Source organism: Pterocles gutturalis, unplaced genomic scaffold (genome assembly GCF_000699245.1).
Source record: "Pterocles gutturalis isolate BGI_N339 unplaced genomic scaffold, ASM69924v1 scaffold8360, whole genome shotgun sequence".
NCBI lineage: Eukaryota > Metazoa > Chordata > Aves > Pterocliformes > Pteroclidae > Pterocles > Pterocles gutturalis.
Window position 1 is genome coordinate 58,974 of NW_010140757.1, and position 27,485 is coordinate 86,458.

General features: G+C 42.4%; 1 protein-coding gene across 1 annotated transcript in view; it reads left to right on the forward strand.

The window, feature by feature from the left end:
- LOC104469331 (polypeptide N-acetylgalactosaminyltransferase 9) overlaps positions 1 to 27,485 on the forward strand; it is a gene marked incomplete at both ends in the record, with an annotated part of 134,173 nt that overhangs the window by 58,967 nt on the left and 47,721 nt on the right. The window contains 2 exons of the mRNA XM_010083791.1: positions 7,361 to 7,558; positions 16,647 to 16,764. Of these exons, the coding sequence (XP_010082093.1) occupies positions 7,361 to 7,558; positions 16,647 to 16,764 (316 nt within the window). The remainder of the gene's footprint in view (positions 1 to 7,360; positions 7,559 to 16,646; positions 16,765 to 27,485) is intronic.

The following is a 27,485-nucleotide window of genomic DNA, read 5'->3' on the forward strand; positions in this document are numbered from 1 at the left end:
AGAGTTGTCAGGTAGAACAGATGGAGAATTTCTCTCACCTCTTAGAGACAAAGGAAGGGAGTAGGAAATTTATATTTTTTTTTAGTTCTCTGAACGCTTATTTACAAGAAAGGCATTCTGCATGAAATATTCCTCGGTTGGCCTCACTGAAGAATTATGTATGTCAGTAGATCTGCTTGTCTGCATCTGATAAATGTATATTGTCAGTGAAATGTGAGGTAGTGTATAACATCACATGCAAAATGAGCCTTCAGTTTACACTGATATTTTTTCTTACATTTTTGTGTTAAGTTTTTACTTCATGGTACCTGACAGTGGTACAGCCAGAGTAAAATAGGGTGTTAAACCCACTGAGCCATAAAATCTAACAGATGAGACCATGTTGTCTTTCATTTATGTCTTATAAGGAGTCTTTCTTAAGTCCCTGCAAGAAAAAAAAAGAAATTCTAACTCATGAAAAGGGAAAAAAAAGGTTGGATTTTTTCATGTTAGTTCTTCATTTTCTATTGGAGTAAAAATTAGAATAACAATGGTGGAGATGAAAAAAAGAACCCAGAGATTAGGGTATTTGGGTACCCAGCTGGACACCGCAGAATTTAAGAGAGACATTTCCCAAGGCAATTCCTGTCATTTAGGAAAGGATGTACTCTTGGACAAATTCAGAAAAAGTGACGTTTGGGCAGGGGACGGGGAAGGGAGTTGTTGGCAATTGCCTATTACAGTCATCCTAAATAAGAACTGCAAAGTGTTCTGGGTCCACTCCTCAGATGATTCATGTTTGCAAAGCTCCCCTGAAGTTGTGAAGTCCCTTGAAGTAGAAGAGTTGGACAGCAGAGGATCTGGCCTGTGGCATGCATGTGGTTTGTCTTAGATCGTGTGCATTTATTCCTGTGTTGTGGCTTTTTAAAAGTCTGCTTGAAGTCAGCAGGTGTTTTTACATATTTAAAAAGGTGAATTATATAATCATGTGTGCTGAGGAGCTCATTACTAACTTGGTTTTATCTGGTTTTTATCTGGAAGAAGCTGGTTTTTTTAGTGTTGTGAAAAGTGAGACACCCATTGGCATGAACTCTCCAACAGTCTGATAAGGATGTAAGACAGCATACAATTTATGTTTGCTGTGGTTTCCTGTGGTGTTTGAGCTGCTCTGAACTGGCCTGATATTATATAGAGAATTCATATATGTTCAGAGATATACTTACAATGGGATTAGTGTAGCCTGTGTGATCCGTGTGACCCCTACCTTTGCTCTCAACCTTCTTAGAGGCTTATTCTATACTCTGGGTTAAATTCTGCTCTCTAATTCATTTCCTAACTAATATTTATCTTGGGAGCACTTTTTCTTTGAGGCATTGCTGGAGCGACCATTGAAGTCATCATGGGTGCTCAGTACCTTGGAAAAGCCAGTGTTAATCCAGAATTTGGCCCACTGGTGGGCAAAAGCATTAAATGCATGAAGTGTATGTGCTGGGTTTAGTGATATGCTCAGTAGTCTGACAAATCGGCACATTCTTTTGTTGTGATTTTGCTCATAGTCAGAGATTCCTTCAACAAATTCCCCAAGAGAGTTTCTGTAAGGAGGAGTCGCTTACCAAAGCACCTGCTGTGGGTGTTCCTCCCAGCACATCCTTGTGCCTGTGGGAAGCCCCCCAAAATCACAGGACAGGCATATGCTTTGTGAAGTTTCAACCCAGCGCTGTCAGCTGTAGAGCGGAGTCCTGGGAATGAGACTTCAGCAGTGTGTTACTGTATTTCTGGAACTGCTTCAGAGGAAAACAACCCAAGGGAAAATACCCTTTAGCCTAGTGGAGTCTATAAAAGAACTAAACTTACTCTCCTTTCTCTTCTGGCTTTAACAATTCACCACCAACCTACTCAGAGTGAGAGGAGGACACTGATAAATATATATTTTTAGAGAGGATAGAAGGAAGGAACTTCTTATGTTACTCAAATTCCAGCCCAAATTGTCTGCTTGTGTGTTATTAGTTGGTAAATAGAACTGAATGATGCAAAGCCCTACCTTTAAAGGTGAATATTTTGATTGTTTTTAGTTTACTGAAATCTATAAGGTCTATGAATATGCCTGGGAGAATGTTTTATCTTGTTCCAGTAAATAACTTGTTAACAATATATGCTACTCTGTGCACATAAAGTACATTGACTCAGATACAAGCTAGGAACCTAATATTTTTGCATCTGTGGAAAATAGAGATGAATCTCAAAATTCACATCTGGCTTAGGTACGTAATTAAGCAGGGCTGAATCTTGCCTCACTGCTAGCAGTGGCCACGTGGAAAGGAAATACTCAAACAACATATTGCAGCTCATCAGCATAGCATGTTGAATATACTTGGACTTCAGCAACATCTTCCACCTTGTACTTTTAGGCCTGGGAGCTGCCAGGGGCACCTGACTTCTGCAGATGCACAGTGGGAAAAAACAACACAAGGGGAAAAAACAACACAAGGAAAAAACAAGGAAAAAAAAAAAAAACAAACCAGGGAGAGAACACTGGTGTCCATAAAGAGGATGAGTAAAACTGCACAATAATGTAGCAGCTTAAAATTAGAAAAAAAAATAGAAATTGCTAGGAAAGATTTAGTCATAATCCTTTCAAAAACCTGAGGCAATTAGACAAAGCCAGAATTACCAGCAAAGTTGACAAAGGATTTGATGAATGTGCAGCTTAGCTTACAGAGACAAAGACACTGTGTAGGTCCATTGAGCCTAATGGAGCTGCTCCAAGGCTAGCCTCTGCTAGCGATGAATAGTGGTAAAAACCCCTCATATTTCACGGATTACCTAAGATAAGCAATGTAAACACAGTCCATTACCCACCCCTGATCAAGTTTATAGTCCTTCTTCATTGACCATTACCTAAGGATCTTGGCAGGCAGAAAAATAGAGCACAAGCGGTGTTGGTGGTGGAGAGGGCATTGACAGAACCTGGTGTCTGAGTGTTCCTGTAGATCTCGCTGCGATGAGCTAGGGCTTGGAGTCTGAATACCCCATGGCTATTTCTACTGTCCCTGTTCAGGCAAGGGAAGCTGTGAAATCTCACATGTGTACAAAGTTTAATTAAAAGGCACTCCATTCCGAGTTTTGCTAAGTAACAGAACTCTACACTGGGTTTTCTCTTTCCATCTCTGACTCAGAGCCTGCTCTCTTACTAGTGGGTGTCAGCGCATTTTGGAAGTTAGATAAATATGCAGTCTGTCTGGATACTGAACCTTTTCTGTTCCTAACACCTGCAGGGATGTGATTTCCACACGTGTGGATGCAGACAGAAGGAGAAAGTCACCTCCACTGGGGGAGATGGGAAGCTGAGAACATGAAGTTCCAGCAGTTGCTGTCCTACCGATTCACTCCATAACCTTGGCACGGCATTTCACTTCATCTGTAACCTGAGGGTAGAGAGATCAGCTCTTGCTGAATTAGTTAGTAATACCTTCAACACTTAGGTTTCTTAAGTGCAGGGGACTGAAACAGAATCTTCATCACATGGACAACTTTCAGATGCCTCAGGTTTCATGACAGTTCAAGAAACTGAGATTTCAAATTAATAGATTGATAAAGATTAATAAAAGTTCTTCATGTGTTTTGATCCAACTGTTGTATTACACCCCAGAGGTCCCTCCTTGTGCCATTCAGATGCAAAGCACAAAGCGAGGTGGTAACAAATGTAAGCCATACAATTGGGAAAACACGGGAATTCGGTCAACTGTACAGTGACAGGAGTAGCTTGGTGATGGCCGGTGTGACATCCATCATGGATTGTTCTTCTTGTTGTGAAGAAAATGAGGACCCAGATTAGTGTTTACAAGACACAAGTATCAGATGAACACAATCACAAATGTAACCATGGGCTGAAAACCAAAGTGACTGTTAAATATTTTCTTCGTATTCTTTCTCTGACTATTATTGGAGGTACAGTTCAACAGTGCAATTTTAAGCTGTGTTGCAAAGTAGCAGGCTAAATTCCCTTTGTATTCAAAGTAGGCTCCTCTGGAACTCTATTAATCTTGCCTGTTTTCAGTGTCTATGTTATTATGAGGAGCATCTTAGTGTAAAAGTGCCAGCCTCTGCCTCTCTCTGCTGAGAATGAAAGTTTGAGGCAATTACCTTGGATGTGGGGAGTCTATTGCAGATATCTGACATTAAGGGAGAAGAATTCCTTCTCTCTTTTAGCTTTTTCATTACACGATCTCCATCTACCCTTCAAAGTAAAATACTTGCAAAATGAGCACACAAGGAGGAACTGTAGAAGGAACATGGAAACTTCAGGATAGTTTTAAATATGATGGTTCAACAGTCTTGTTTTGTATCAACATAAATAACCTAATAATTGAGGACTTGAGGATTTGGTGACCGAAGAACTCTAACCAAGGGAGATAAAAATAGTTTCAAAACTGCCTAGTCTTTCCTTGCTTGTCAAAGACCTGCTTCCAGAATTAGATGGTAGTGAATACGCGTGGCAGAATTTGATTCTTACAAAGGAAACCCATTAACAGATTTCTGCTTCAGAAGGCATGCAGTCAGTTTTCCTGCTTTTCAGGGCAGATGTAGAAATCAGATCCAAACATAATAAATTTGTGCATGCTCTGGGAGTCACTGGGTGGGACTGTGTCCTGTGATATGCAATCTCACTGGGGGATCTAATCCCTCTGCTCTGTGACTTCCCCACTGCACCAAACCTGTTGAAGCAATGCCCAAGGGCTTCAGGAGTGGGACACATCCCAAGGTGTTCGTTTTTCAAGGGAACTCAGAGTCAGTTTTGTAATGATCCCTCTGCCGCAAGCACTCCGCATGGACAGTGACCTGCTCCAAGGTAATTTTTTTTTCTCCACGACCATGAAGAGGAGGATTCCTCTTCCTGTCAAACAATTAGTGGCCTGTCATTAGTGACATCTATACCTGTGGCTTGGTATTTTGAAAGCCTTTGTTTCAGAGGCCAGAAGGGAGTGGGAGAGCCTCCTGCTGCTGTTATGCTCAGGGGTTGTTACCATAGCCGTGCATGGGGGCACCTGGTCCATGATGGGAGAGGGGTGTCCGGCTGATATCTCCCTCGTCCTGCTCTATTTTCTTCTGCTGCCTTTAGGCTGATAAGCAGAGATAACATTACGGAAAGAACAAAGCAAATTCATCTTTTTTGCATTCTTCCCTGCTCTGTCAGAGTTGTAAGAATTTTTCTGCTTTCCATCCAGTGGTTTTAAAACAGTTAATCTCATAAATATAATCTCGGATTAATAGCAGAAGTGGTTTATCCTGATTTGGTAGGTCACATTGGGTCCTTATGTGGGTGCATGAGTGTGGCCTAAAGGCAGTACAAATTGGCATTGTGAATCATGTACTGCACTGTCCTGGGTCTCTCTCAGTTGTTTCTTGTCTCTTCCACAGGAAGAAAAAAATCCCCTTTGAGTTCTTTAAATGCCATGCAAAAAAAAAAAAAAAAAAAAAAAAAAAAAAAAGAAATAACATATGATCCTGTTGACTAAGGACATATTTTAAAGCCAAAAAGGTACTTAAAACCTGAGCTGAAATCACTGTACCTCCTCTGGGCTGATGCACTTTCATGCTTCTGTGGAGGTCTTCAGTACCTTGCAGGACTGGGCTTTGACAATAGATAGTTTTACTGCACTAAAAATTGCAAGGGGCAGGCAGCAGTAAGAGAGACCTCAGGCCATTCCAGTCATGAGGGATGCATTGATTTATTCCCAGAATAAATCGAGTAACAAAACAATACATGTTGCATAGGAGATGAACATCTCTGTCATAACCTTCCTGGCCAGGGGGAATTTCTGCAACTTGCAGTGTTGTTCTTCTCTTCCCACCATGCTTGTGATCATCCTTTTTATTAAAACTTCCATGCTCTGGGCTATTGGCATCCAGCTCATAAATTCAAAAGATATTTTTCTAGAGGAATCCAAATGAAACTGGTTTAACTCTGTTTGACTTCTCTCCAAATGAAATGCTGTGAAACCTTGTCTTTTTGTAGTTATGCTCTTATTCTACATTGTCTTGCTGTGGTTTATTTGCAGTAAGCAGCTCATCAGCAGTACTCAAGGGTTTCACTGAATCTGTGTCTCTTTACTGATGTGGGAGGGGTAAAAAGAAGAGAAAGCAAGCAGTACATGCTCTCATGTAAGCACTATGGAGTCTGCGTACACAAAAGACAAATATTTTAGCCATATTCAAGTACAGAGAAAATGATGTCTTCTTGCAGAAGAGTAGAACATTTATGATAGTGAGGATTGAGGCAGTGGAAGATTGAAAATACAAATTAATTTCATAATTTGTCTATTTCTGTTGGCCTACCCAAGAAAATATGTAGTGACAAACTAAAGGTAACTAACTTGAAACCATAAATGAAGAATTGCCTTTTAAGCAACAACAAAAGAATAATGAGAAAAGATCAGTGTTCAAATCCTACTGCCTCTGTGAATCGCAGCAAACCACGATTCCCTTAAAGATACCTGTGAGAGCTCTGCAAAATCTTCAAAGCTTATTTTAAGGGGAAACATAGTTACGAACTAGTGAACCGGTGACTGCTTCTAATACTGCTTTGAGAAGTGCTTTCCACCCTTCTGTAAGTCTGCTGCCTCTTTGGAGCGGTTTTTTTCTAAATTCATAGCAACTTCAGATTATCTTGATCAGAAGTGAATGTTTGCACTGAAGCTTTTTCCTTTACTGAAACACTTTGGGATGTAGCCTCTGTTGAAAGCACATTGATGTTACAAAGCCTTGTGAAAGGATGGCACATTTCCTGCAGCTCACTGCTTTTGCACCATCTGGCAATTGAAATCTTCTCATCACCAAAGAGGTTTTAGAAGGCATAATGCAGCCACACTTGTCTTTCAAACTAGATCCAGTGGGGTCAGTTCTTAGGAAACAAGATTAAAACCTTTGAGTAACCTTCAGATGCATTCAGTCCCTGGTGTGTGTTTTGTTCTTTAGGCCAGGTATTTAATCGCCACCAGGCATCCTGGTGGTGTAGCCTTTTGGGGACCATTTAGTTACTCCTGGTGATAGCGTCTATCAACAGCTGCCCATTGCAAAATGAAATTACAGTCTCCAGGCTCAGAAAAAGTGTTTGGTAAAATTTTGCGGTGTTAAGCTCTGGTGCAGCTTCATAAAGGCAATAATTCATGTGCTGTTGCTATGGGAAGTGTTCCACACCAAGCCCCAGCCTCTCCAAGTGTACGGCAGTGACCTGTATTCGATCCCACGACGCGGTGTTATGGGCTGTGTCTCGCTGGTTTACTGCTCTCAGCATTAGACAATTTTGGTTTATCAGACTGCAAAGCGGGACCTGGGATTACTGGCTGGCTATAAAACATTTTGCTGCTTTTATTGTTCTCAGGGTGGAACCTGCACTTACCCGGATCAAGGAAGATCGAAAGCGGATCATCTTACCAGCAATTGACAATATCAAGTACAACACTTTCGAAGTGCAGCAATACGCCAACGCAGCCCACGGCTATAACTGGGGCCTCTGGTGCATGTACATAATCCCACCACAGGACTGGCTCGATAAAGGAGATGAGTCAGCTCCCATCAGGTAAATCTCCCATGTGCTGTCACTTAGGTACTAGCAATGTTTCCATCTCAGCTGTCTGCCACGGGGGAATGTAATGGCAAAATGAAACTGAAGAAAATAGGTGGCTCTACAAAGCCGTGGATGCACGTGTCGCATCTCGGAGCTGCACCACAACGTACACAGAAGTGCAGGTGCTCCAGTGGTGAATGTGTGGTTCACATTCACATCGTGGCCCTTAGTAGGACAGCAGAATCTTTTTCATCTATGCTTTTATTTTCTTGTGGACTCTGGGATGAGTAATAAGCTAGCGCAACTTTGCATGTATGAGAAACGAAAGTATTTTGTGCGTGATTACAAAGAGGGTGGCTTGACTTTTGATCTGTAGGTAGCCCTCTTGGGCATCAGCCCAAACCAGCAGCACTAGCAGGAGATGTGTTAGCCTTGCCTTGTTGGAGAGTTGTTCTTTTTTTGGAGAACTTTGCACTTGTTCTGAGTTTTCCCACTGGATGAATTTTAAAATGAAACCGGACCACATAGTCAGTGTCTTTTTTTTTCTTTTTTTTTTTTGAAGGAAATTATTTTTTGAGTTTTTGAGAACTGCTACGTGGAAAAACAAACTGATAAGAAAGGGGCTTGCTTTCCCCTTCATTTGGAAATTTGTATCTCCTAGCCCTTCATCTCCAGTGCACATGCTTATCTAACAGCTCCTCTGAGAGGTACTGTGCTGGGTGAAGGGTACTATTGTTAGCAACTATTGAAATAAATGCTAAAAAATATGAAGCCCAGGTATGCACTTTAGGTTCTGCCTTATTTTTTGAGATTTCTTAGGAACCACCTTAGAGTCATCTTCACTTTGTTGTATATCAGCTTCATCCTAGAGTAAGCTAAAACTCTATTGTATGGTCCCAATGTGAGCTCTGTCAGAGAAGCTGATATTCTTCCCTTACAGTGTAGAGCATGAGTTGTCAGGTCCTGAGAGGTCCATTCAAGCACTTCAAACGTCATACCCAAGTGAAAGGATCCAAGTGGTCTTTTGGAAGTGAAAGGACCCAGATAAACTGATCACATTTCTAAGTGATCTGTTGGATGGGGCCATCTCACAGGATCTGTCCCTGATACTCAGGGTAATATTTCAACCTATATTTGAGCAAGTGCTGCAAGTCACACTTAGGTTCATTCTCATGCCCTGTGACTGCAAAACAGTTATACGCTAACATTAACCTTATTTACTAGAAGACAGCACAGTCCTTCATCACTGAGCCTTTGCGCAGCTTGAAACCTCAATAAGCAGGAGAGTAATTACTTAGGAAATCAGTTCTCCTGGATAACGTGCCCTGCTCTCCTCACTTTGTTCTAGAAGTGCAGGTGTTTTATATCTGTTTCGCTCAGCCCTGGGAAATAGTTTATTGATGAAAGAAAATTAATCAGCCAGTGCTTTCATTCCTGAAATCAGGGTTTCAGTCTTTTATTCCTGAAAGGTTTTGCACACTTCATTACTTCCAGTTTATATGTGAAATCACTGTATTAATTTTCGGATGAGTTGTTCTGGTATTTTGGTATCTTCTGTTCTGAAGGCAATGGTCAGATAAGACTGAGCTAAGAGATTAAACCTCAGCAAGTTCTTGGATTTTTCAGTGGTGGTAGCTCATGCACTCCTTAAAGTATGGAAGCTGCATCTGAAAAACCCTTCTGGAAATTCAACTACAGAACTTTTTAACAGAGAATAAGGACTCCCATCCCTGTAATGCTGGGATAAGAGGATTTTTTTCAGCAATACAGGGCCTGATTTACCATGGGCTTTCCGCAGGTTTATGTTCGAGCTCTTGTTGGACTTATACTGACAGTGAGTTGGACTGATACAGAAATGAATCTGGTCCAAATTCAAGCACTGAGTAGCATTGAAATCTGGTGCACATAAGTAGCTGGCTCCTGAGAGCAGCAATTTTATTCTAAATCTGAGTGAAGAGGACACCCTCCAATTCAGCAGTGCATAAACTGCCCTGAGACAGATGAGACAAGCAGCACAAGGAGGAGAGCACCAAACCCTTGCTGACAAATATCAGGAGCGCAGAGACACTGTGATTGCATAAGTATCTCTCCTGCAAATTATGAATTACATGCCCGAAAATGCAGAGGCATCAACGTCAAACCATGAACCACTTACTTGTCTCCCTGGGAATCTGTGCTCTGATGGCAGTGATCTAGGAGAGCAGAGCATCCCCTTCAGAGCCACACTGCACTGATTTCTTGCGTGCCTCTGGAGCAGTAGCACCTGGATGGATTTGCTAAAGCATTTGGCTGTGCTGTTGTGTGCTGTTATGGTGTGCTTGCCTATAGAAATGCAATGCGATTTTGTGGATTTTAAGTGATATTCCAGCATAATTGTGGCAATGGAAAGAGTCAATATGTGAATGTTATTGATTAAAAGCGTCAGGAAGTCTGTACTTAGAATTGAGATTTGAGAGCACCCAAGGTGGGAACTTAGTAGCTGTAAAAAAATTTAAGTATATTTTCAAAAAGAAGGAGAAGTCAGACTAGTGAGCAAACTTTTTCAAAAATCTCTGTTGGTTTGGTACAGATTTTAGTTTTGTAACCAGCTTTCCAAACCATGTACTACAACCATGATTTTATTTCAGTGCAGTTTGCGAGGCATGCGAGCTGGTCCACATTGGTGTCTGGATGCGTGTTCAGTGCATTCATAAGATTGCAGGACTGTTCACCAGCACGAAAACTGCAAGTACATTTAGTCCTTGCTGACACTGTCCCTCTTAAGGCTTCCTTTGACACTGCCTTCATCAAATAGTGCTTTTGTTTTGTGCCTCTCTGTGTGTTTTGTTAAAGAAAAGGCTAATAACTAATAACCCCCCGACTGGTGTTGTGGTTGGTGTAGCTGAAATCTTCCTCCCAGATCTCCAAAGGGATTAAAGATTTTCAGTGTTAAAAACAGTGCGTACCCTGGTGTCAGTGAGGATCAGAGCCCTGGCATTTCTGATGTTTGTACTATATGAGTAAATACCGTCGATCGGCAGAATTGGGTGAGACATTTAGAAAGTAGAGTCCAGTTCCTGTTTTCTTCTGGGATTACACAACAGATGTGCTTCTTTTCTACAGAAGTTTTCTATTTGAAGCCTGATCCTCTGCTTCTTTGAACACTAACAGTGGTGTGATCCTACTCAGAGCCTTGCTGGGAAGGAGCAGGATCTGTCCCTCAAGTCAGTGGGGTGCTGTATAGGCAGTCCTGTGAAGTGCACACCGTAAAATGTCAGATCAGCTGTTGTGGTCCAAGTAACAAAGGGGATGTGGCCTTGAAGTGCAAACAAAGGTAAAGAAATGGCAAGAACAAAGTGACAGATTTTTTAAAGATTTCTGATACAGTTTAAAGTCAGTTCTTTTTTTCCACATTAATACTCTGAAATTCAGAACAACTGATGTTCCTCGAATCCGCTTCTGCAGCAATCCATTTTGCGTGTTTGACATTTGAGATGTAAGATGTCTCTAATGTGAAGATCTAAATGAGGATTGTTATTTTGACACGCTGTGTCCATCGCGTCATTTTCCATTTGTGTTTCGGAGAACACAGTGCCCAAAAACATCCTTATCATCCGGCAACAAACTGTGTAACGAACGATCCTATTTCAGAGGGTTTCTAGTGACTTTGCATTGAAATGAGATGGGTTTTTTCCCGTATGCAGAAGATGCTACTGGTTTTTTGGAACAGCAAGGAAGATTTCTGGTATCCTGAGCTCCAGCTCTGGCTTGTCTTCCCTCACCTGCCGTGGTTATGATGGACTGCTCTGTGTTGGATTTCTCGATCAGCAGCCACTAACATTAGAGACATCAGCCAGGCTCACTCAGCTAAGCGCTGCACAGCTTTCCATTTTATCTTCTTCCGGCAGCAGTGGTGCATTTCATTGTTGCATATGTTCTCACTCATTGCTTTAATACGCCATAGCTTGGTACCAGGAGGAATGTGTACGTTCACGCACTGAATCAGCCACTCCAGAAAGCCCATGTGTCTCACTCATGTATATAAATTAGCACCTGACGCGCCCACAGTGAAGTGGTTTGTGCTGCGCCCTTCAGCTGGGAGTGTCGGTGCCCATCTCATGTGCACATCGTGCCCTGTGCTGGTCTGTTGTAGCGATGGTGATGCAGCCGTGCTGGGTCTTCACTGCTCTGGGAAGAAATCCATCTGTGTACCTGAGCTTAGGAAAGGGCTCATCTGTAAAGTCTTTCAGGATAAACCATACTGTCACGTAATAATAAAACCAGTGACTGTTTTATTGATTATGGACATCTTTTCAGTTGCTGGTTCACAGGAGCCTGTAACAGAGCAATTTCTTTTTTATTTGTCCAGGTTCTGATGGGTATCCTGTCTGTTCCAAAAAATATACTTCTGTGGGGCATCAGAGAGTTATTCTGCATGTTTATTGCCCTGCCTTTCCTAGCCAGAGTTCTGGGTTGCTTTTTTTCCCATGCTGTAGCTTTCCGAAGGGGATAACGAACCTTCCTATCATGAAGCTTGTCAGTTTTTTTTCCTGTTGCTCCTGAGGAGCAATCCTGCCCTTGAGTTCTGTTCTCATGTCCTGGCGTGACTCTTTCTTGCAGGAGACATGAGTGTAAGGGAAAAAAAGTGCTTATGCAGGTACCATGCATGTTTTCCCACTTATCTGTCAGGCCAGGGGTGAGGTGCTGCTTAGGAACCAGAATCAAGGAAATATTTTGTCAGGAAAGGTGGAAAACTCAAAGACGTGGGGTGTGATGTGTCATTTGAATCTCTTTCTCTCTCTCTCCTTATCCCTATATATACATTTATATTTATAGATTTATTTGTAGTTATATTTGTGTTTGTATTTATGTATTTCCATGGGAGTGTTTGTAGGTCACTTGTCCTGGAAGTTGGACTTATTTTACGCTCTGAAAACTCTTTCAAACGTGACCTGATTGCATGTATACTCACCTTGAGGCAGGGGGAGAAAGATGCATAAAGGAGAGGAAGACTTACTGTGTCACATGCAGTCTGTCAGCCTAGTGCTCATCCCTTTCTCCTTCAGTTGCTCTTGACGAAGCCCCCGGGCAGCATCCTTCGGTTGTCTGCAAAGGGAAGGAGGGGAACGCACCTGGCTGGAGAAATGGGTATCGGCGCCTGCTGGAGTTTTGCCGACAGAGCTCCTGGAAATCTCACTAAAATAAAATAGTCGTGACTCAAACCTGCAGCAAGTGCCTTTCATTTCTGGCCAACGTGTCCTCTGTCTCTGGTGTCCTGTCCCCTAGCAGGCACTGCCCTCTCCCATATGATGCTTGTCTCCTCACAGCCACCAGCACTGTCCCTGCAGCAGCAGCAGCAGGAGGGGAGGGATGGAGGGTTTCCCACCGTGAAGCGGTGCTCTCTCTGCTTCCTCCCTTTCCCCAGGGAATTACCCAGAGTAATGTCTCTCTCATATCTCCCTTGCTACAGCCATGCCAGCAGGTAATTTCCACAAATCAACTATGATCTGTCTTTCTCCAGTGCAGAATTAATACTATTCTGTGCTGCACTTTAAGGATTTAGCTGCAAAAAAAACCATTTTGCTGTGTTTCCCACATTATCCTTTGAGTGCTGCTGTTGATTATAATTAATTCTTATAACATCCTCAGTTGTGCCAAAGAATATTCCACAGATCAATTAAGTTTTCCAACACCTTTGAGTTGGTAAAAAATAATACACCTCTAATTGCTATTTTGTGATACCTTCCTTCTAAAAATGTCAGTGTTTTACTAGAAAGTGCATGACTTAATGGAAAAGGACCTTTTATATAAAGCAGGTGTGGTTGAGGTTAATATATTTTACTCTGAAGCTGTGAAGGGCTAAGGGCACACACCTTCTCACGTGCTGCCCCTTGGCTGGTGAGCAGTGTTCAAGACATGCTAACACAGTTGCTTTTGCTCATATATCCACTTCTGACTTTCAAGGGGTGTCTTTGCTGCACTGTACTAAAAGTGGTAGATATACTGGAGTTTTTCAGGTACTGGAAAAACCCAGTGATGACAGCAAAGTGAGGGTCTTGTGCTTTTTGGGGAGCAGGTTTTTTTAGAAGTGTTTGCAATGTGTTGATATAACACTGTACTCCAGTAGCAAATTATCCACCTATATGCTTAAAGCGCTTTTAGAAGTGAATCTTGGGCTTTCAAGCTGCTGAAGTACTCTCTGACTTTTACCCAGTATTATTGTGTGTGCTTCACAGACAGAGAAACAGAGGCAGAGGGAGGTGACTCGCTGAAAACCAGATGAATGACAGAGTTGGGAATAGACTCGGGGTCCCCCAGCTCTCAGCACTGTTCCCAGCTCACTGGGCTGTGCAATCGCATTACACTTCGTTTACCATCGGGTCAATCAAAGCCCAGGGAAGTTAAGGGCCTGAGCTTGATGAGGACTGAATGCCCAAAACTCTGGTCGAACCTGATGGAAGTGTTGAACATGCAGGATGCAGAAAATTCAACATTGTGCATCGTAGGCAAGTTCTTCTGTCGCGTCAGGATGCTGCCAGGGCAGAGCCACAGGCTTCTCAGCTCAGATCCTGGGGCTGCAGCCGTGCTGCTGTGCAGAAGAGCAGCGGCTGCAGTCAGCCAAATTCAGGTAGAGAAAGGCACTGAGAAATGCAGGTTTTGACTGGCTTCTCTGGAAAGCTGGATGTGTTGCCTTCTCTCCTTGCACTGCTATTGTTGCTTGTTCCTGAAAACATTTTTTTTTTTCTGAATGAGCCATGAAGTCTTGTGGAGTCTTTATTTGAATATATCTAATGAGAAGAAATAAAACCTAGAAGAGAGAGAGAGAATTGCAAAGGCAGTCCACACTGGCATTTGTCTGTGAGTGATGATTTTGTAGTTGCATCTAAAATGTATTTCCCACCCCCATTCAATTAACAAGTCAGTGTTTTAATGGACGGAACTGACAGCTGCAAAAATCCATCCCCCAGAGAGAGAGAGATTCCAGCACCTGAGAGCAGTCTGCAAAGCCTAGCAGTGCTGTTCCTCATTAGGAAGGAAGAAGCACTGTCCTCATGGGAGCATCCTACTGCTGTAAGGAGCTGCCTCCAGAGGGTTTGGGGGGGTGGGGAGGCACGTTGTGTGGAGGGGATGACTGGAGAGAGAATGAGTCTAAGCCCAAACTAGAAGCTCAGTTTTGCAAAGCAGTAATGCTCTAACCTTCATCCAGTGAAGCCTGGGTTTAGTTTAAAATACATAAAAAGGAAAATGAAGAAAGTGGCCTATGTTTCTTCCCCCCACCTCCTTCCCTCTTTTATCATGGTTTTAAGAAATACATAAGTATTTCCTCAAATGCTTATATAATTTCAGAGCTACTGAATTCCCTTTTCTTGGTTATGTCCTCCTTTTATTTCAGTTTCTAGACCAAATTTATTCCTTGGTAGCCTAAAATATGGTTTTCAGTGGTACAGGATGTGACAGTGGGGTATATATGGGATACGGCTGGTCCAGTGTACAGGACAGCTCCCAGCCTTTTTAGGCAAGTCTGTCTTCTAGAACTATAAGCAGAAAGATGCATTTTACCAAATAACTTGAATTTATAAATGCCATCCATCTTGCAAAGCTCCTGGTGTATAAGTGTATGCATCAACAGAAGATGGATGTGTCCAGCCAGGAGCACCCAGGACCATGCGTGGTTTTCATAGAGCTCTGAGACCGCTTCTAACTAGAGACAGATTCAACAGAAAGTCTTCACAAATAACAGCACCAAACAGAGAAGTGCTGGAATTTCTTGTACACACAAAAGGGGGACTGTGGGGTGTGGGAGAGGTCCAAGCACTGAGGGTGCTGGTGGTGGCCCTGCTGCTGTTTCTTTGTAGGGTTTGTGACATCTAGCCTCGGTTTCCTCCAGCCTGTTTGACTGATGGGTGCAGGGATCTGGCTGAGAGCCCCACTTCAGCCCAAAGTCGTCTGCAAAAGCCAGATGTTTGCCTCTGTAACCACCATAGAATCTTGTCCCCCCAGCTCATGGTTCAGGGAATGCATCTCACTCTGTAAGGGTGGAACGTGGGAGTTAACAAAGCCATTTCAACTTCTTTGTCAGAAACAGGGCCGATTATATGTGTTTCTATCAACAGCTGCCTTTTTCAATTATGCAGAGAGAACATGAGAGGGATAGTGTGCGCCCCACCAGAGGCTTGTAATGATCTGAGAGGTTGCAATGGGTTTCAAACTGAGAAAAAGTGCAGGGGGGGGGGGGGGGGGCGGAAGGGGGCGGGGGACAAAAAAAGGGGGGGGGGGGGGGGGGGGATGCTGAAGCGGTACTGGCAATGTGAGTGCTACAGCAGTCCATTACAGAGAAGTAATAGCAACGCTTCAGCAAATGAACCTTTTCAAGGGTACCAAATAGTTCCTGCCATAGGTTGGGCTGCGTTCTGCAATGTCAGGGTATGCATTAGGCCCAAGAGCAAAGAACTATTTTATCTAACCATACCTTAGCCATTTGTTTGAAGCCTTTTTAACCTCCTGCTGTAGAAACGGCGAACTGCTGATGAGAAAAAAGACCTGGTGTGGTGACACCATTCCAGCAGCCACCTGCTGCTACCAGTGGCATCCACCAGTATTTTCCTGGGACGGGCAGTTTTTCACATGTGTGTGTAACTGCCTCATGAATATGTTTCTCAGATGTCATGGGCAAATACCTTGTGACTGGCCTTCTGTACAAATTGAAGAAACATGCAGTGTCTGGGACAAGAGAGACTCCATAGTGACAGTATAATAGTGCATTACAAAGGAGACTTCTTACAATAGGTTTTAGACCGCCATCACCTTTGTTTCTGTAGGGCATTTTCATATATAAGCTTGGGCCATAGATAGAGAATTCTCTGTTCTACTAGAAAATAGAAAATTGACATAAACTAGAATTTTCTTGATGTCTTTTTACAATAGGGCTATTAGGAATGATGTTGTATCTACCAAACGGTCCAAAATTGCGTCCCTTTCAAGGGAAGAGGGAGCACAACTTACTCTTTAAATTTAAATGTAAACTTGAAGACTAAGAACTGTTTTGTCTGTGTAAATTTGTTATGAGGTATGTTCTTGTAGTAGCTAATAAACAATTTTTTCCTTTAATCTCTGTATACAGGACACCAGCCATGATTGGATGCTCGTTTGTAGTAGACCGAGAGTATTTTGGTGAGATTGGCTTGCTTGACCCTGGTATGGAGGTCTACGGAGGAGAAAATATCGAATTAGGCATGAGGGTAAGTAGCAAAGAAGAGACTTTGTGCCATGTCCATTTGCAAACACGGGGAGCCGGTGGCCCAGCAGAGTTGCTGTCTGACTGATAGGTTATTACACTGAAATAATTGGTATTGCAACACTATCTGGAACTGACAGTCCTAGTAAATGAATGCTGCTGGACTTACCGGCCTAGAGAGAACTGCTAACAGTCAGGAATATGGTTTGTTGGTTCATTCTGTCAGTGTCTGAACCCAGTGAGACAGATTTTCCCCTTTCCCAGTAGCTCTGCTTGTACAGTCACACTAAGTCTTCATGTGCTCATTGCGCCTAGATGATGTTGGATGCTTGTGGCCAAGCAGGGGCAATACCAACAGAAAACCATGGCCAGGCTGGTGGAAGTCAGTTGTAGTGTTCTACATCCCATGCATGATGGATGCTGTGGTATTTTAAACATTAAGGGTCCTCCTTTTAGAATAAGAACTGCAGGGTACAGGTGTTCAATCCTGTCGGACAGGTTAATGCAAAGGGTGGACAGATGACTTTGGGACAGCATCAGTCCACCCTGTGCTTCTGCACCTATGGGAAGTTTGATACTTGTGACCCTTTGTCCTTGTTTTCAAGGTGGTGATTGCCAGCAAGTCTTTCTAAAGTCCAAGGAACATGTCTTTGCTTAGCACTTGAAAATTAGGCCACTTAATGTTGCATGAACAGAGTTTCCTCATTATAAAGCTGACTGTTTAATTACTTTCCCCTTACTCTTTATTCCCTACTTCACACTAACACATCCCTCGTGCATGTAATGCGCTCATTAAAGCATAAATTCTGCTCATGGTGAAACACTGAACATCAAATTAGTCCATTCTTTATCTGACTCTTTTTTTCTAAAATGGCTACAAACTCCTTCACACCAGCGGGCTGAGGAAGAAGGTCATTGCAGCAAGAGTTTATTTTCACATGTGGGTGTGGATTTATTATTCCAGCATCACAAGAGGGATAGGGTTTGTAATCGGACTGTGTGAATACACTGCTTATACTTTAAGGTTCAGAATTCACATAGGGGACAGAAAAACTGCTACCACAAATCATCCAATTTTCCTTAAGAGGGTCAGGCTATTACCAGGATTGTATGAGCTTTCCTTTATCATTGTGCAGGGCTTTGAGCTGTTTGAAACTTTTTTCCACATGGCTGCTCCCAGAATAGATTGAATGCTCTGGCAAAACTCTGGCGTAGCTGATGAATAAGCCTCCTAAGAAATCTGAAAGCTGTCGCTCCTCCTTAGACAAGAAGAACTTGCTGAGTATGATTAGGGCTCCTGGTAAACACAGGCAAAGATTTTAATAGGATTATGAAATGGCACTTGCTTGAAGAGACAAGGATTTGAAGTGGGCGAGGACAGGTTTTCAGGGGTAAGGAACCTGTTAAAGTCTGGAGAAACCTAGGATCTGCAAACCAGCTCTCATTCTTTGGGTGGCCTGTTTTGGGTTTGGGTTTTTTTTTGTTTGTTTGGGGTTTTTTTTCCCCTGTAAAGAATAATTAACTTTACTATTTGAAAAAGGCTTTATGAAAGTACAGGAGTATGTGCGAGTTCGTTCTGAAATAAGCTGTATGTCTATGGCATGGATCTGTTACCCTCTGTTTTCAGCTTGGATCTAATGTGGTAAGTAACTCAGTGTCTGCCTCCTCATTTGCAAGTCCTGCACGTGATCCCCTCCTGTGTATCTTTCAGAGCTGTCAGAAACTAGCCGTGTGAAAACTCACAGGAACCTTTCCTCTTCCCTCTAGGATGCTTATAAATTACAAAGATTTTTTTTTTCTTTTTTAACTGCAGAATCTCAAAGTAACTTGCAAAAAAATCATTCCTTTCCCAAGGCCTGGGGCACTGACCCACGCAGGGCTGCTTGGCGTATCCCTTGCCCCTGCACAGGGGGATGCTCCTGCCCATGTGTGACACTGCTTGTGTGGAGTAATGAAAGACAGAAAAGGGAAGGAGTAAATGAATGAATGAGTAAAGAACAAGAAATAATATAATAATAAATTTAAAAATGGTAGGGAAGTGGTGGCACGCGTTTGGCTGACTGAGTCCCTATTTGAAACAGCTGTAACAATATTCCTTTAAACTTTTTTGCAAGCTATTATTATGTTACTGCTAAAAGGAAAGGGATTAGCCTTGGAGTGTCTGAATTAGATTACATTGCATCTAATGAACCCTCATTTAAATTGTTTTAATAAAGTGATATAGGGAAAGTCAGTAAAACTAATGAGCTGATTTGGGAGGGTACTAGTTGATAACCCAGCTAATCCCCTTTAAATCTATTGTTTATTTAAAAAATAATCATCTTGGGTATTAAACTATTGCCTTTTCCCTTTTCTCAGTTCCATAAATGGAAATATTTAAATAATTAACCAAAGTGATTTTCTGTATTGAGTAAGAAGTGCATAAACTGACTGGGGCTACCAAACCTATTGAAATCATTTGGGGCTCTGCAGCTTTTTTTTAAACTCATATTATTTTTGTGTAAACTTCATATTGGTAAGAACTGCAACACTCTCCTAATGGGGTAGCTTTGCGGTGAAGCCAAAGTCTGTTTGCCAAGCTAGGGAAATTCTGATTGGGTTGAGAAAAAGCCCCAGGTGTTCTGGGAAATAAACGGGAGATGGACACGATTGCAGGTTTGTGATAGTAAGGAGATAGATGGACACTTATATAATGTCATGTTGTACTATATTTTTCAAAGGTGACAATTTCACCAGAAGATGGATAAATACAGGACTGAACTCTGTTATGGACAAATGGTGCTGTTCTCTTAGTGTTCACCAACGAGCTGCGTGAGCACCTAAAAGCTGATTTTGGCCAGGAATTTACAGAGTCAAATTGTGGCTGACTCCCATGTGGATGAGGTGCCCTTCACAAGCACCTTGGCTTGTAAGATACGTTCAGGGAAGCACCACATCACTGCTCTGCCTCCTCGTAACCATGTGGATCCCGTGAGCGGTAGATTGCCCCGTTTTCATTTCAGCTGTCCTTTTTCCAACCCAGAGGCAGAGATAAAGAAAAATAATGGTACTTTCTCCTGCAGCAAAGCTGTGGATGTGTCTGTGCCTGAAGAAGACACCCTAAAGTCAGGGTTGATCGTGTTCATCTTTGCTGATCTTCACATCAAGTGGTCTCTCTGACCTGTAGTACAGAGAGGTGTCCCAATAGTAGGAGAAATTCAAGCAATGCTTGAATGTAGAGGAAGACAGGGATTCCTTTGAGTGAGGGTTACAAGCGTCATGTAAGTTCCCTTCCTAGTGGGAGCTACAGACACACTTAATTACTTAGAAAGGCATGATATAAACACTAAAAGCCTAGTTTACCATTTGACTTAATACAAGCAGTTTATGATGCATCTTTTTATAGCGAGTCATTAATCACTGCACTAAGGATCTCTCTCTTCCTCTGGTGCTCCAGTGATAAAGTGAATGAATTGCTGTTCTTTTTATTTTGTACCCATCAGCTGTAATGGTGGGTGGGAAGAGATCAAGCATTTCTTTTAGAGGATGCTCTAGTACAAATTAAATTTTGCTTCCACCATTAAGAATATAAACAAATTAAATAAAAATATGTTGCCACACTGACAACCGAAAGCAAAACTTTTTATCTTTTATAGCCTATCTTTTATAGCCAGCATTATCTGGCTGTACTACCTTATTCTCCGTAGCACTGTGATATACCTCAAAGGAGGGAATCTGCATCAGCTGATGAATTCTTAGAGGTGATAACTCAGAGGTTTAAAAAAAAAACAAAAACAAAAACAAAACCCAAGCAACAAATGCCACCCACTCCCTGCCCCCAAATAATGACTTACCCAATTTGAGATGTCTTAAAGAAAGCTGCTGGCTAAGAGGTCCTGGCCAGAGAAATCAACTAGAGATGTCCCTAGGCACCAGTGTGACAATTGACTCTATGGTGGACTCTGGAGATGGCTTAGTTCTCCAGCAGAGCTTAGCTGGATGCTTAAGGTTGGTTGTTATCTCACCTTGTGCAGATGTGTCACTTTGACCAGTTTTGGCAGTGGCACGGACCTGGGAACACACAGTTCATCAGGCTTGAAAAGAATTGTCTGAAAAATGGATCAAAGCTCAAATCATTTGCACTTTCTGCTGTTGCGATTGCATTGCTAATGGTGGCCAAGCTGCCTGGCTGAAATCCAACAGGGGTTCTGTATACAGAAATGCAGCCCCACCTCTGGGATTTGCAGAAATACTGAGTGTACTGTAAAAAAATCGTGATGCAGATTCACTGAAATCTCTTTATGAGGAAATAAAACTCATTACCTAACAGATTTTTATACACAAGCAAACCATTGTACTTTCCAAACTTATGCTTTACTTTCTTTAAAACCAGACAAACTCCATTATCTCTCTGTACAAAAATGCCAACGGTAGATTGTTGAGTAGTGAATTCTTGCACTGATTTTATTACCTATAGCTAAGGAGATTTAGATTCCTTTGAGCAGTCAGGTTTAAAATGCAGGTTCTAGCCTGGCATGCTGTAGTAAAAGTGTCACAAGGTTTAATGTATAGCAAATTTTAATTCTGAATTCTGGACAATGCTTTTTACCCTGTGTGATTCACGAGGCCAGGCTCCTAGTCTTAGAGCTAAGAGATAAGTAGGAACCCCATTCTGGAGAGTTTATCAAAATTTCAGGTTTTTTTCCCCACATGCTGTGGTAAAATAGAATTGAAAACTGTACAATAAAAAAAAAGGTTAAACAAAATGTCTCATTTCAGTAAATCCAAAATTACTTCATTTTGATTTTGACCTTTCCTAAACTGTAATTTTTAGTATAAATTAATTCAGTTTCAAATTAAAAGTTTTAAAAGAAAACCTTTCAGTTTGAAGACATTTAATCACTTAAATGATGTTAACAAAAGTTCACAATTGCTGGCATCTGAAAATGTAGTGCACCCTGTCCTTAGACATGCCTGTTCACACTGGAGTGTGATAAATCAGCATTTTCTGCATGAAGGTAAAAGTTATTAAAATGTTTCTGACCAGTTCTACACTGAACTCTGCAAAATCCTAATAGGTGATGTAATCTGCTGATGTTGGAAGCTGCCCCGTTGCACAGGTTGCAAAGATCCCTGTGATAAATCTCCTGGGTCTCCCCCTCCAGAGAAGCTGTGTGAGTAAAGGTGTCCTCTTTTCCATCTCCAGTTTAATTTGGATTTTTATAGGCATTTCCTAAGGTAAAAGAATGTTAAGCTTGTAAAGTCAAGCATTAAGAAATCATGAAAGGATTGAATTCATGGTGCCCGGATTACATTAATTCCCAGCTCTTTCCTTCTTCAAAATAGGGATTGGAATAGTCTCTTCTGTGCTGATGTGCATATATGATGAGCCAGCTCCTCTGCCTGTCTGAATGTTCAGCATCTCTTAATTCCGGCAGAGTTCCATTGATTCAAACAGGATGAGATTAGGCTTGACTTTTGTATAAAGCAGTAATGCATCCTGTCTGGAAAAAGAGACAGACCTAGTTGTAAGTGGAGACGCTCGTGCAGGCATTAAATCCCAGGCTGCTGAACCCCGGAGTGCCCAAAGGCAAAACGGGGGGGCCCCGTTGCCCCCCCCCCAAAGGTGCCCCCCCGCCAGTCCCGAGGGGCTCCGCGGGGTGACAGCTGTATTAACAGCTCGGAGCAAGCTGTGAGCAGCCCCTGTTACCCTGCTCCTGGCTCTGTGGTTGGATCGTCCCAGTAACTGGTGCTCGTGCCTCCACGCAGTGAACCAAAGAGATGCAGTGCTGTCAGCAAACAAGAAAACCATGAAAAAGCAGATGAAGAGGACAGGCTGAACTCCAGTGTGACAACCAGCGCCTGGTGCCAGGTTTCAGATGTCTGTCATCAACCACGTTCCAAATCAGATTTTCCATGTAAAGGGTCTTCCCACACAAGACAGAGAGGAATGTGAACAACACAGCATAAAGCAAAGCCAAACAGCTAAAAGATGGCCCTTGGCCCTTTCTGACTAAGTTGGAGTAATTGGGATTTTCTCCTACTGGATCATTTATATAGTCTTAGTGCTCTAAATTGAACATATGATCTTGTTTCTGGAGAGACAATCCAACTCCCTACCTGTCTGCAATTTCTTTGAACCACAGTGTGGGTTTTTTCCTTTTTTTTTTTTCCTTATTGAATTGAAGATAACTGTAACCTTGAATGGAAAACAATGTTTTCATCAGAACATAGCGCAATGGTGCTCTAGCATGAAATTGCCAGCAAACTACAGGACTGGAGCTTGTGAATACTGTTAAAAACACTCTCTAAAGCAGGAGCATTGGAAATAGCTCAGAAAAGAGCATCTGGCCATTTGGCTTCAATATCACATCATGCTCCATCGAGTGTAACATTTTATGTTACAAACTCTTTCATGTACTAGGACATTATAAAAGCACAAGGCTGGAAATTTCAGAAAGAGATCAACAGCAAAAGAACTGAGAATGCTTCCTTAGGAAGTCTTTGCTGCTTTCTTCTCAGCCCCTTTCCTGCAGGTTTAATCTCCATCTAACACAGGTTCCTCTGCAGTGGCAGGTGTGAACTGAAGGAGAGAGGGAAAATGCCGAGAAGCTGAGCGTGCTAATTGTGTTGAGATTGAAATAGGTTTCACTTGCCTAATGATGAGATTGAACCAAAAGCCTAGAGAAGAGCTCCAGCTGGTCAGAAACTTTCTGATAGAACATATTTTCTATTGCAAAATAACAACTCATCTAGAACTCCAAGTGTTCTGTAGAACTGTAAATTTTGATGCTGATTACTGAAAGCCTGACTTGGGCTGTTGTGTACCCAGACGTGCCCACTGCCAGTAATTAGCTGGGTGCCCAGTACACCTGGCAAAAGGTTTCTTTGAGTCTTTTTGAACCATTATGAATCTCTTTCAGAACTTAAAAATTGTATATGGAAATATTGCCATGGAAAACAACTTCATTCCACTCAGAAAATGAAATGCCAAAGTGTTTCAGGATACCAGCTGTTCCCAGAGCAGGGAGACGCCCATTTTCTAATTGACCTTTTGATTAGTTCCCCAGGTGGTTCTTGCTTTTCTTGGACTGAGAGGTTTAATCTGACCCTCTAGGAAGAATACAGAGGGCTCTTGGATGGCAGGAATCCTTTCAGCCCGAGCTTCTGCAGTGGGAGCAAAGCTTTGGTTGGGGTTAGTATCCTGTGTGGAGGTGCCTGACCCAGATCAGCAGCCCGGGTAAGTCCTGGAGGAGCTGTCACGGGGTCCGAGACTCACAGCCCAAACTGGTCTCCTTGGCTGTGGCCAGGGCTCCTATGCGTGGTTGTGTTGCTGGAAGAGTTTTCCCAGGTACCATTTTCCAGGCAAACCATCTCCCTTGGGAAAATTGTGCTTCAGCCCTAGAGGTGAGCTGTCAGATTTATAGGACCCTTCAGTCTCAAGTGGAGGGTCTGGAAGTGGGATTATGGGTACTGAAATGAATAACTTGTCATCTGTCATTGAGGAGTGACTCTTGTAGGAAAATTCAAGTCCCCATTATTTATGGTGTTAAGCAGAGACATATAAATCCTCAGCACTGGCAAGTGGAAGTGTTCTTGTTGTGCAAGCACCAGGAAAACAGAGCTGATCTTTGATGAGTTGTGGGTTTGGAGGGGGGAAGTGTGGGGGGGTTTAGGTTTGCTTGGTTTTGTTTTAATTCTGCCTGGAAAACTTTGGGAGGCAATATGACATTTTTTAGTGTATTTTTTTACAGTCTGCTGAAGAAATGTCTAAGTGACTAATAATTATCCTTGCAATAGTGTTGCCTGAATAGAGCAAAGCTTGTTGAGCTGACCCGTGTGACAGATACCTCCCAGCCGAGGAGCAGGAGCAGGGAAGTAATAATGCGTGTGCCTGTGTCGCTGAATAAAGGTTCACTTGTCAGTGCCAAAAAAATTATATCATTATCTGCATTGTGTGCTATGCACAGGAAAAAAAGCAACTTAACACCCTGCATGAAAGAGACAAACTATTTTCTGTTGAAGGCAGCAGAAAATTAGCCACCAATGAGAAATTTATAATGCAAGGCTTCTGTAAATTTGGGGTTAATGGCCTGCATAGTATAATGGGAATATTCACACCGGACAGGGTGGCTGTGTTTTATAGCAGGTCGAGCACTTCTCTGGGGAATGCTCACCAGCTGTGTGATCTTGAGGAGTCTGTTTCCTACCTTTCCTCCTCAGTTTGCTCATCCGCAAACGGCAATGACAATATTCACTGTGCAGTGGCCAAAACAGTGCAGGGAACAGTAAAGTTATCATATCTAGGGGGGGAGGAAAATGTCCTTTGAAAGGAGTGCAGATGCTTATTACCCCTGCTCCCCTGGGTGCAGTGTGAGTGTCCGTGGGCATGTGGTAGTCCTTGGCACAGAGTCAAAACAGTGAGTGTTGCCACCTTATCTTCCTTCTGCAATGAAACTCTAAAGCATTTTCCCAGGTTTGCCCCAGTTTCATGATCTCTTCCTTTTTGGTACTGGTGGCGGTAAACATTTGCTTGCAGTCATGTTGTAGAAGGACACCACTTGTCCCAGAAAAAAAAAAAAAAAAAAAAGTAATTACTCATCCAGCAGAGGTATATCATTTGCTTCAATTCAGTGTCCTTTAAAAGCTTTGTGGGAATGTTTCATGACAATATTTTGGGACATGATGTAGACAGTAATGTACCTTTAGATCACATTGGCTGCCAATATGAGCTGGGAACTTGATGACACCCATTTGCCACATTTGTTCCATATTGTTTTCATCATTGCTGTGGAGCTTAATTCCTGCTTTGCTCCTGCACAAATAAATTCAGTTATTTCAGTATAAAAGGAAGGAAACAAAAAAAAATTCCAATAAAATATTTAAAGTTTCCCTTAAAGGGTTCCAAGATTCTTGCAAAATTTGTTTCCTGTATAGGAAAAATAGGGAAACAGGCTGGCTGCAATGCTTTATTAGCATGTTTATTGTGGCTTACACAGTTCCATATGTAGTTGCACTGCTTGCATACTGCAGCTAGTCTGGATCCATACAGACAAATTACCTTTGCGTTCTCATATGTCAGTGTTTCTCTTCCATGAATATCAGATCAGATTGCACGGCAATGTTAGGCATATATAACATGCACAAATGCATTGGTCAAAATTCCAATTGCTTTCCATTGGTAACTTTCTTCCAACATAATGAAAAAGCAATAGCTACTTAAAAGAAAGGAAAAACAAACACAAAATGGCATATCTGTCATTTCTATTTGTATTCTAGGCTTAGAAACGGCAGATTTCACTGCAAAATTATATTTAATACGACATACAGAATTTATAGCGTGAGAAATGCAGCCAAGGGGAACCCAGAGAAGCATCAAACTAAGTCTGCAAAATCTGTGCTAGGTGTAACTGCTTATTACATATTCAAATGTTTTGACTGGAAGAAAATAATCTATTTGCATGTTTCAGTAAAAGTGTAGCTGCGTATTTCTACCTAAATGCCACTTAGATTTCCTCTGCGTCTCTAATAGCATGTCGTTTACACAAACATCCTCCTATGAGCAGAAAAACAAACAATTCAATGACTTCAAGACATGTCATGCCCATAGTTCATAGCACGCTCTGGGGGAGCAGGTAAACCAAGAGGAAACGGAGGCAGAAGGCTCTAAAAATGTCCTCATGGGATGTTTGAGAGTCATTTGATGGCAGAGCCCAGGTTGAAATTATTTTAAATCGATTTTATTGTATTTCCCTACTAATTGTTCTGAATTCAAAGCCTGAAATTATTACTGCAGGTTATAGCACGTGGATGTGTTAAAGAAACTGTACTTAAAATTCCTGTGTTCCTTTAGGGCATGATTGAATGAGGAGAGGACAAGGGTGATGGACTTCAAAAGGAATAAGGAATTCTAAAGCCTGTTCCTGAGTCAGAGTGTGCGAGGACTTTCAAAGCAATTCTCTGGAGATCTGGTTTTTCTGTTCCTGTTCCCAGCCAATCTTGCCACATTGTGCTGGCAGGTACCTAGCGGGTTGCAGAGTTTCTGATGTATCTTCTGCATTGCCCTTTGTGGCTGGATCACCAGCCGCTGCCCCTGTTCCCTCCCCGGGGAAGGAAGGGGGTGTTTTTTTCTGTCCCTTCCTTTGCTCCCCTTGCCTGGCCATGCGTGCCCGGTGGGGCAGCCTGGCAGCGGTCTGCTGAGGACAACCCTGGCTGTCCTGCTTGTGCTGCTGCAGGCGGGTGTGTGTCATATTCCTTCTTCACTCCTTTCTCTCACCCTTTTTACCCCACAGCAAAAAAATCCATTGTCTCCTGAATGGCTGTACCATGGGAACATGCAGGTACAAGCCACGCCAGTGTGTGTGCTGGGTTGACTGGCCGGTCTCTGACCGTTAATTGTGTTGTTTTCCCTGGTCCCCTACCCTCTGTGTGGTTCAGCCTTTTGTGCTTGTGGTCTGAGGGTTTGTTGTCCTGACAGCGTGCCTTTAGCCCAGAGGTGCCGATCTGCCAGACCCAGGGAGCCTCGGGGAGCTGCTGACAAGTTCAGCTCCAGTTAGCTGCAGTTCAAGGTCAAATGGGACTTTAAAATATGAATAAATGTCAGGGTTTGCTGGCACATCGATCTCAGTCTTTTTGATTACTGCCAGATCGCGTGAATAAATTAGCCTTGACAGGTATGATAAATTGTATAGACTACTGATCTCGAACAGTAAATGTTAAAGAAGGACGTGGGAGGCACGGGGGGGA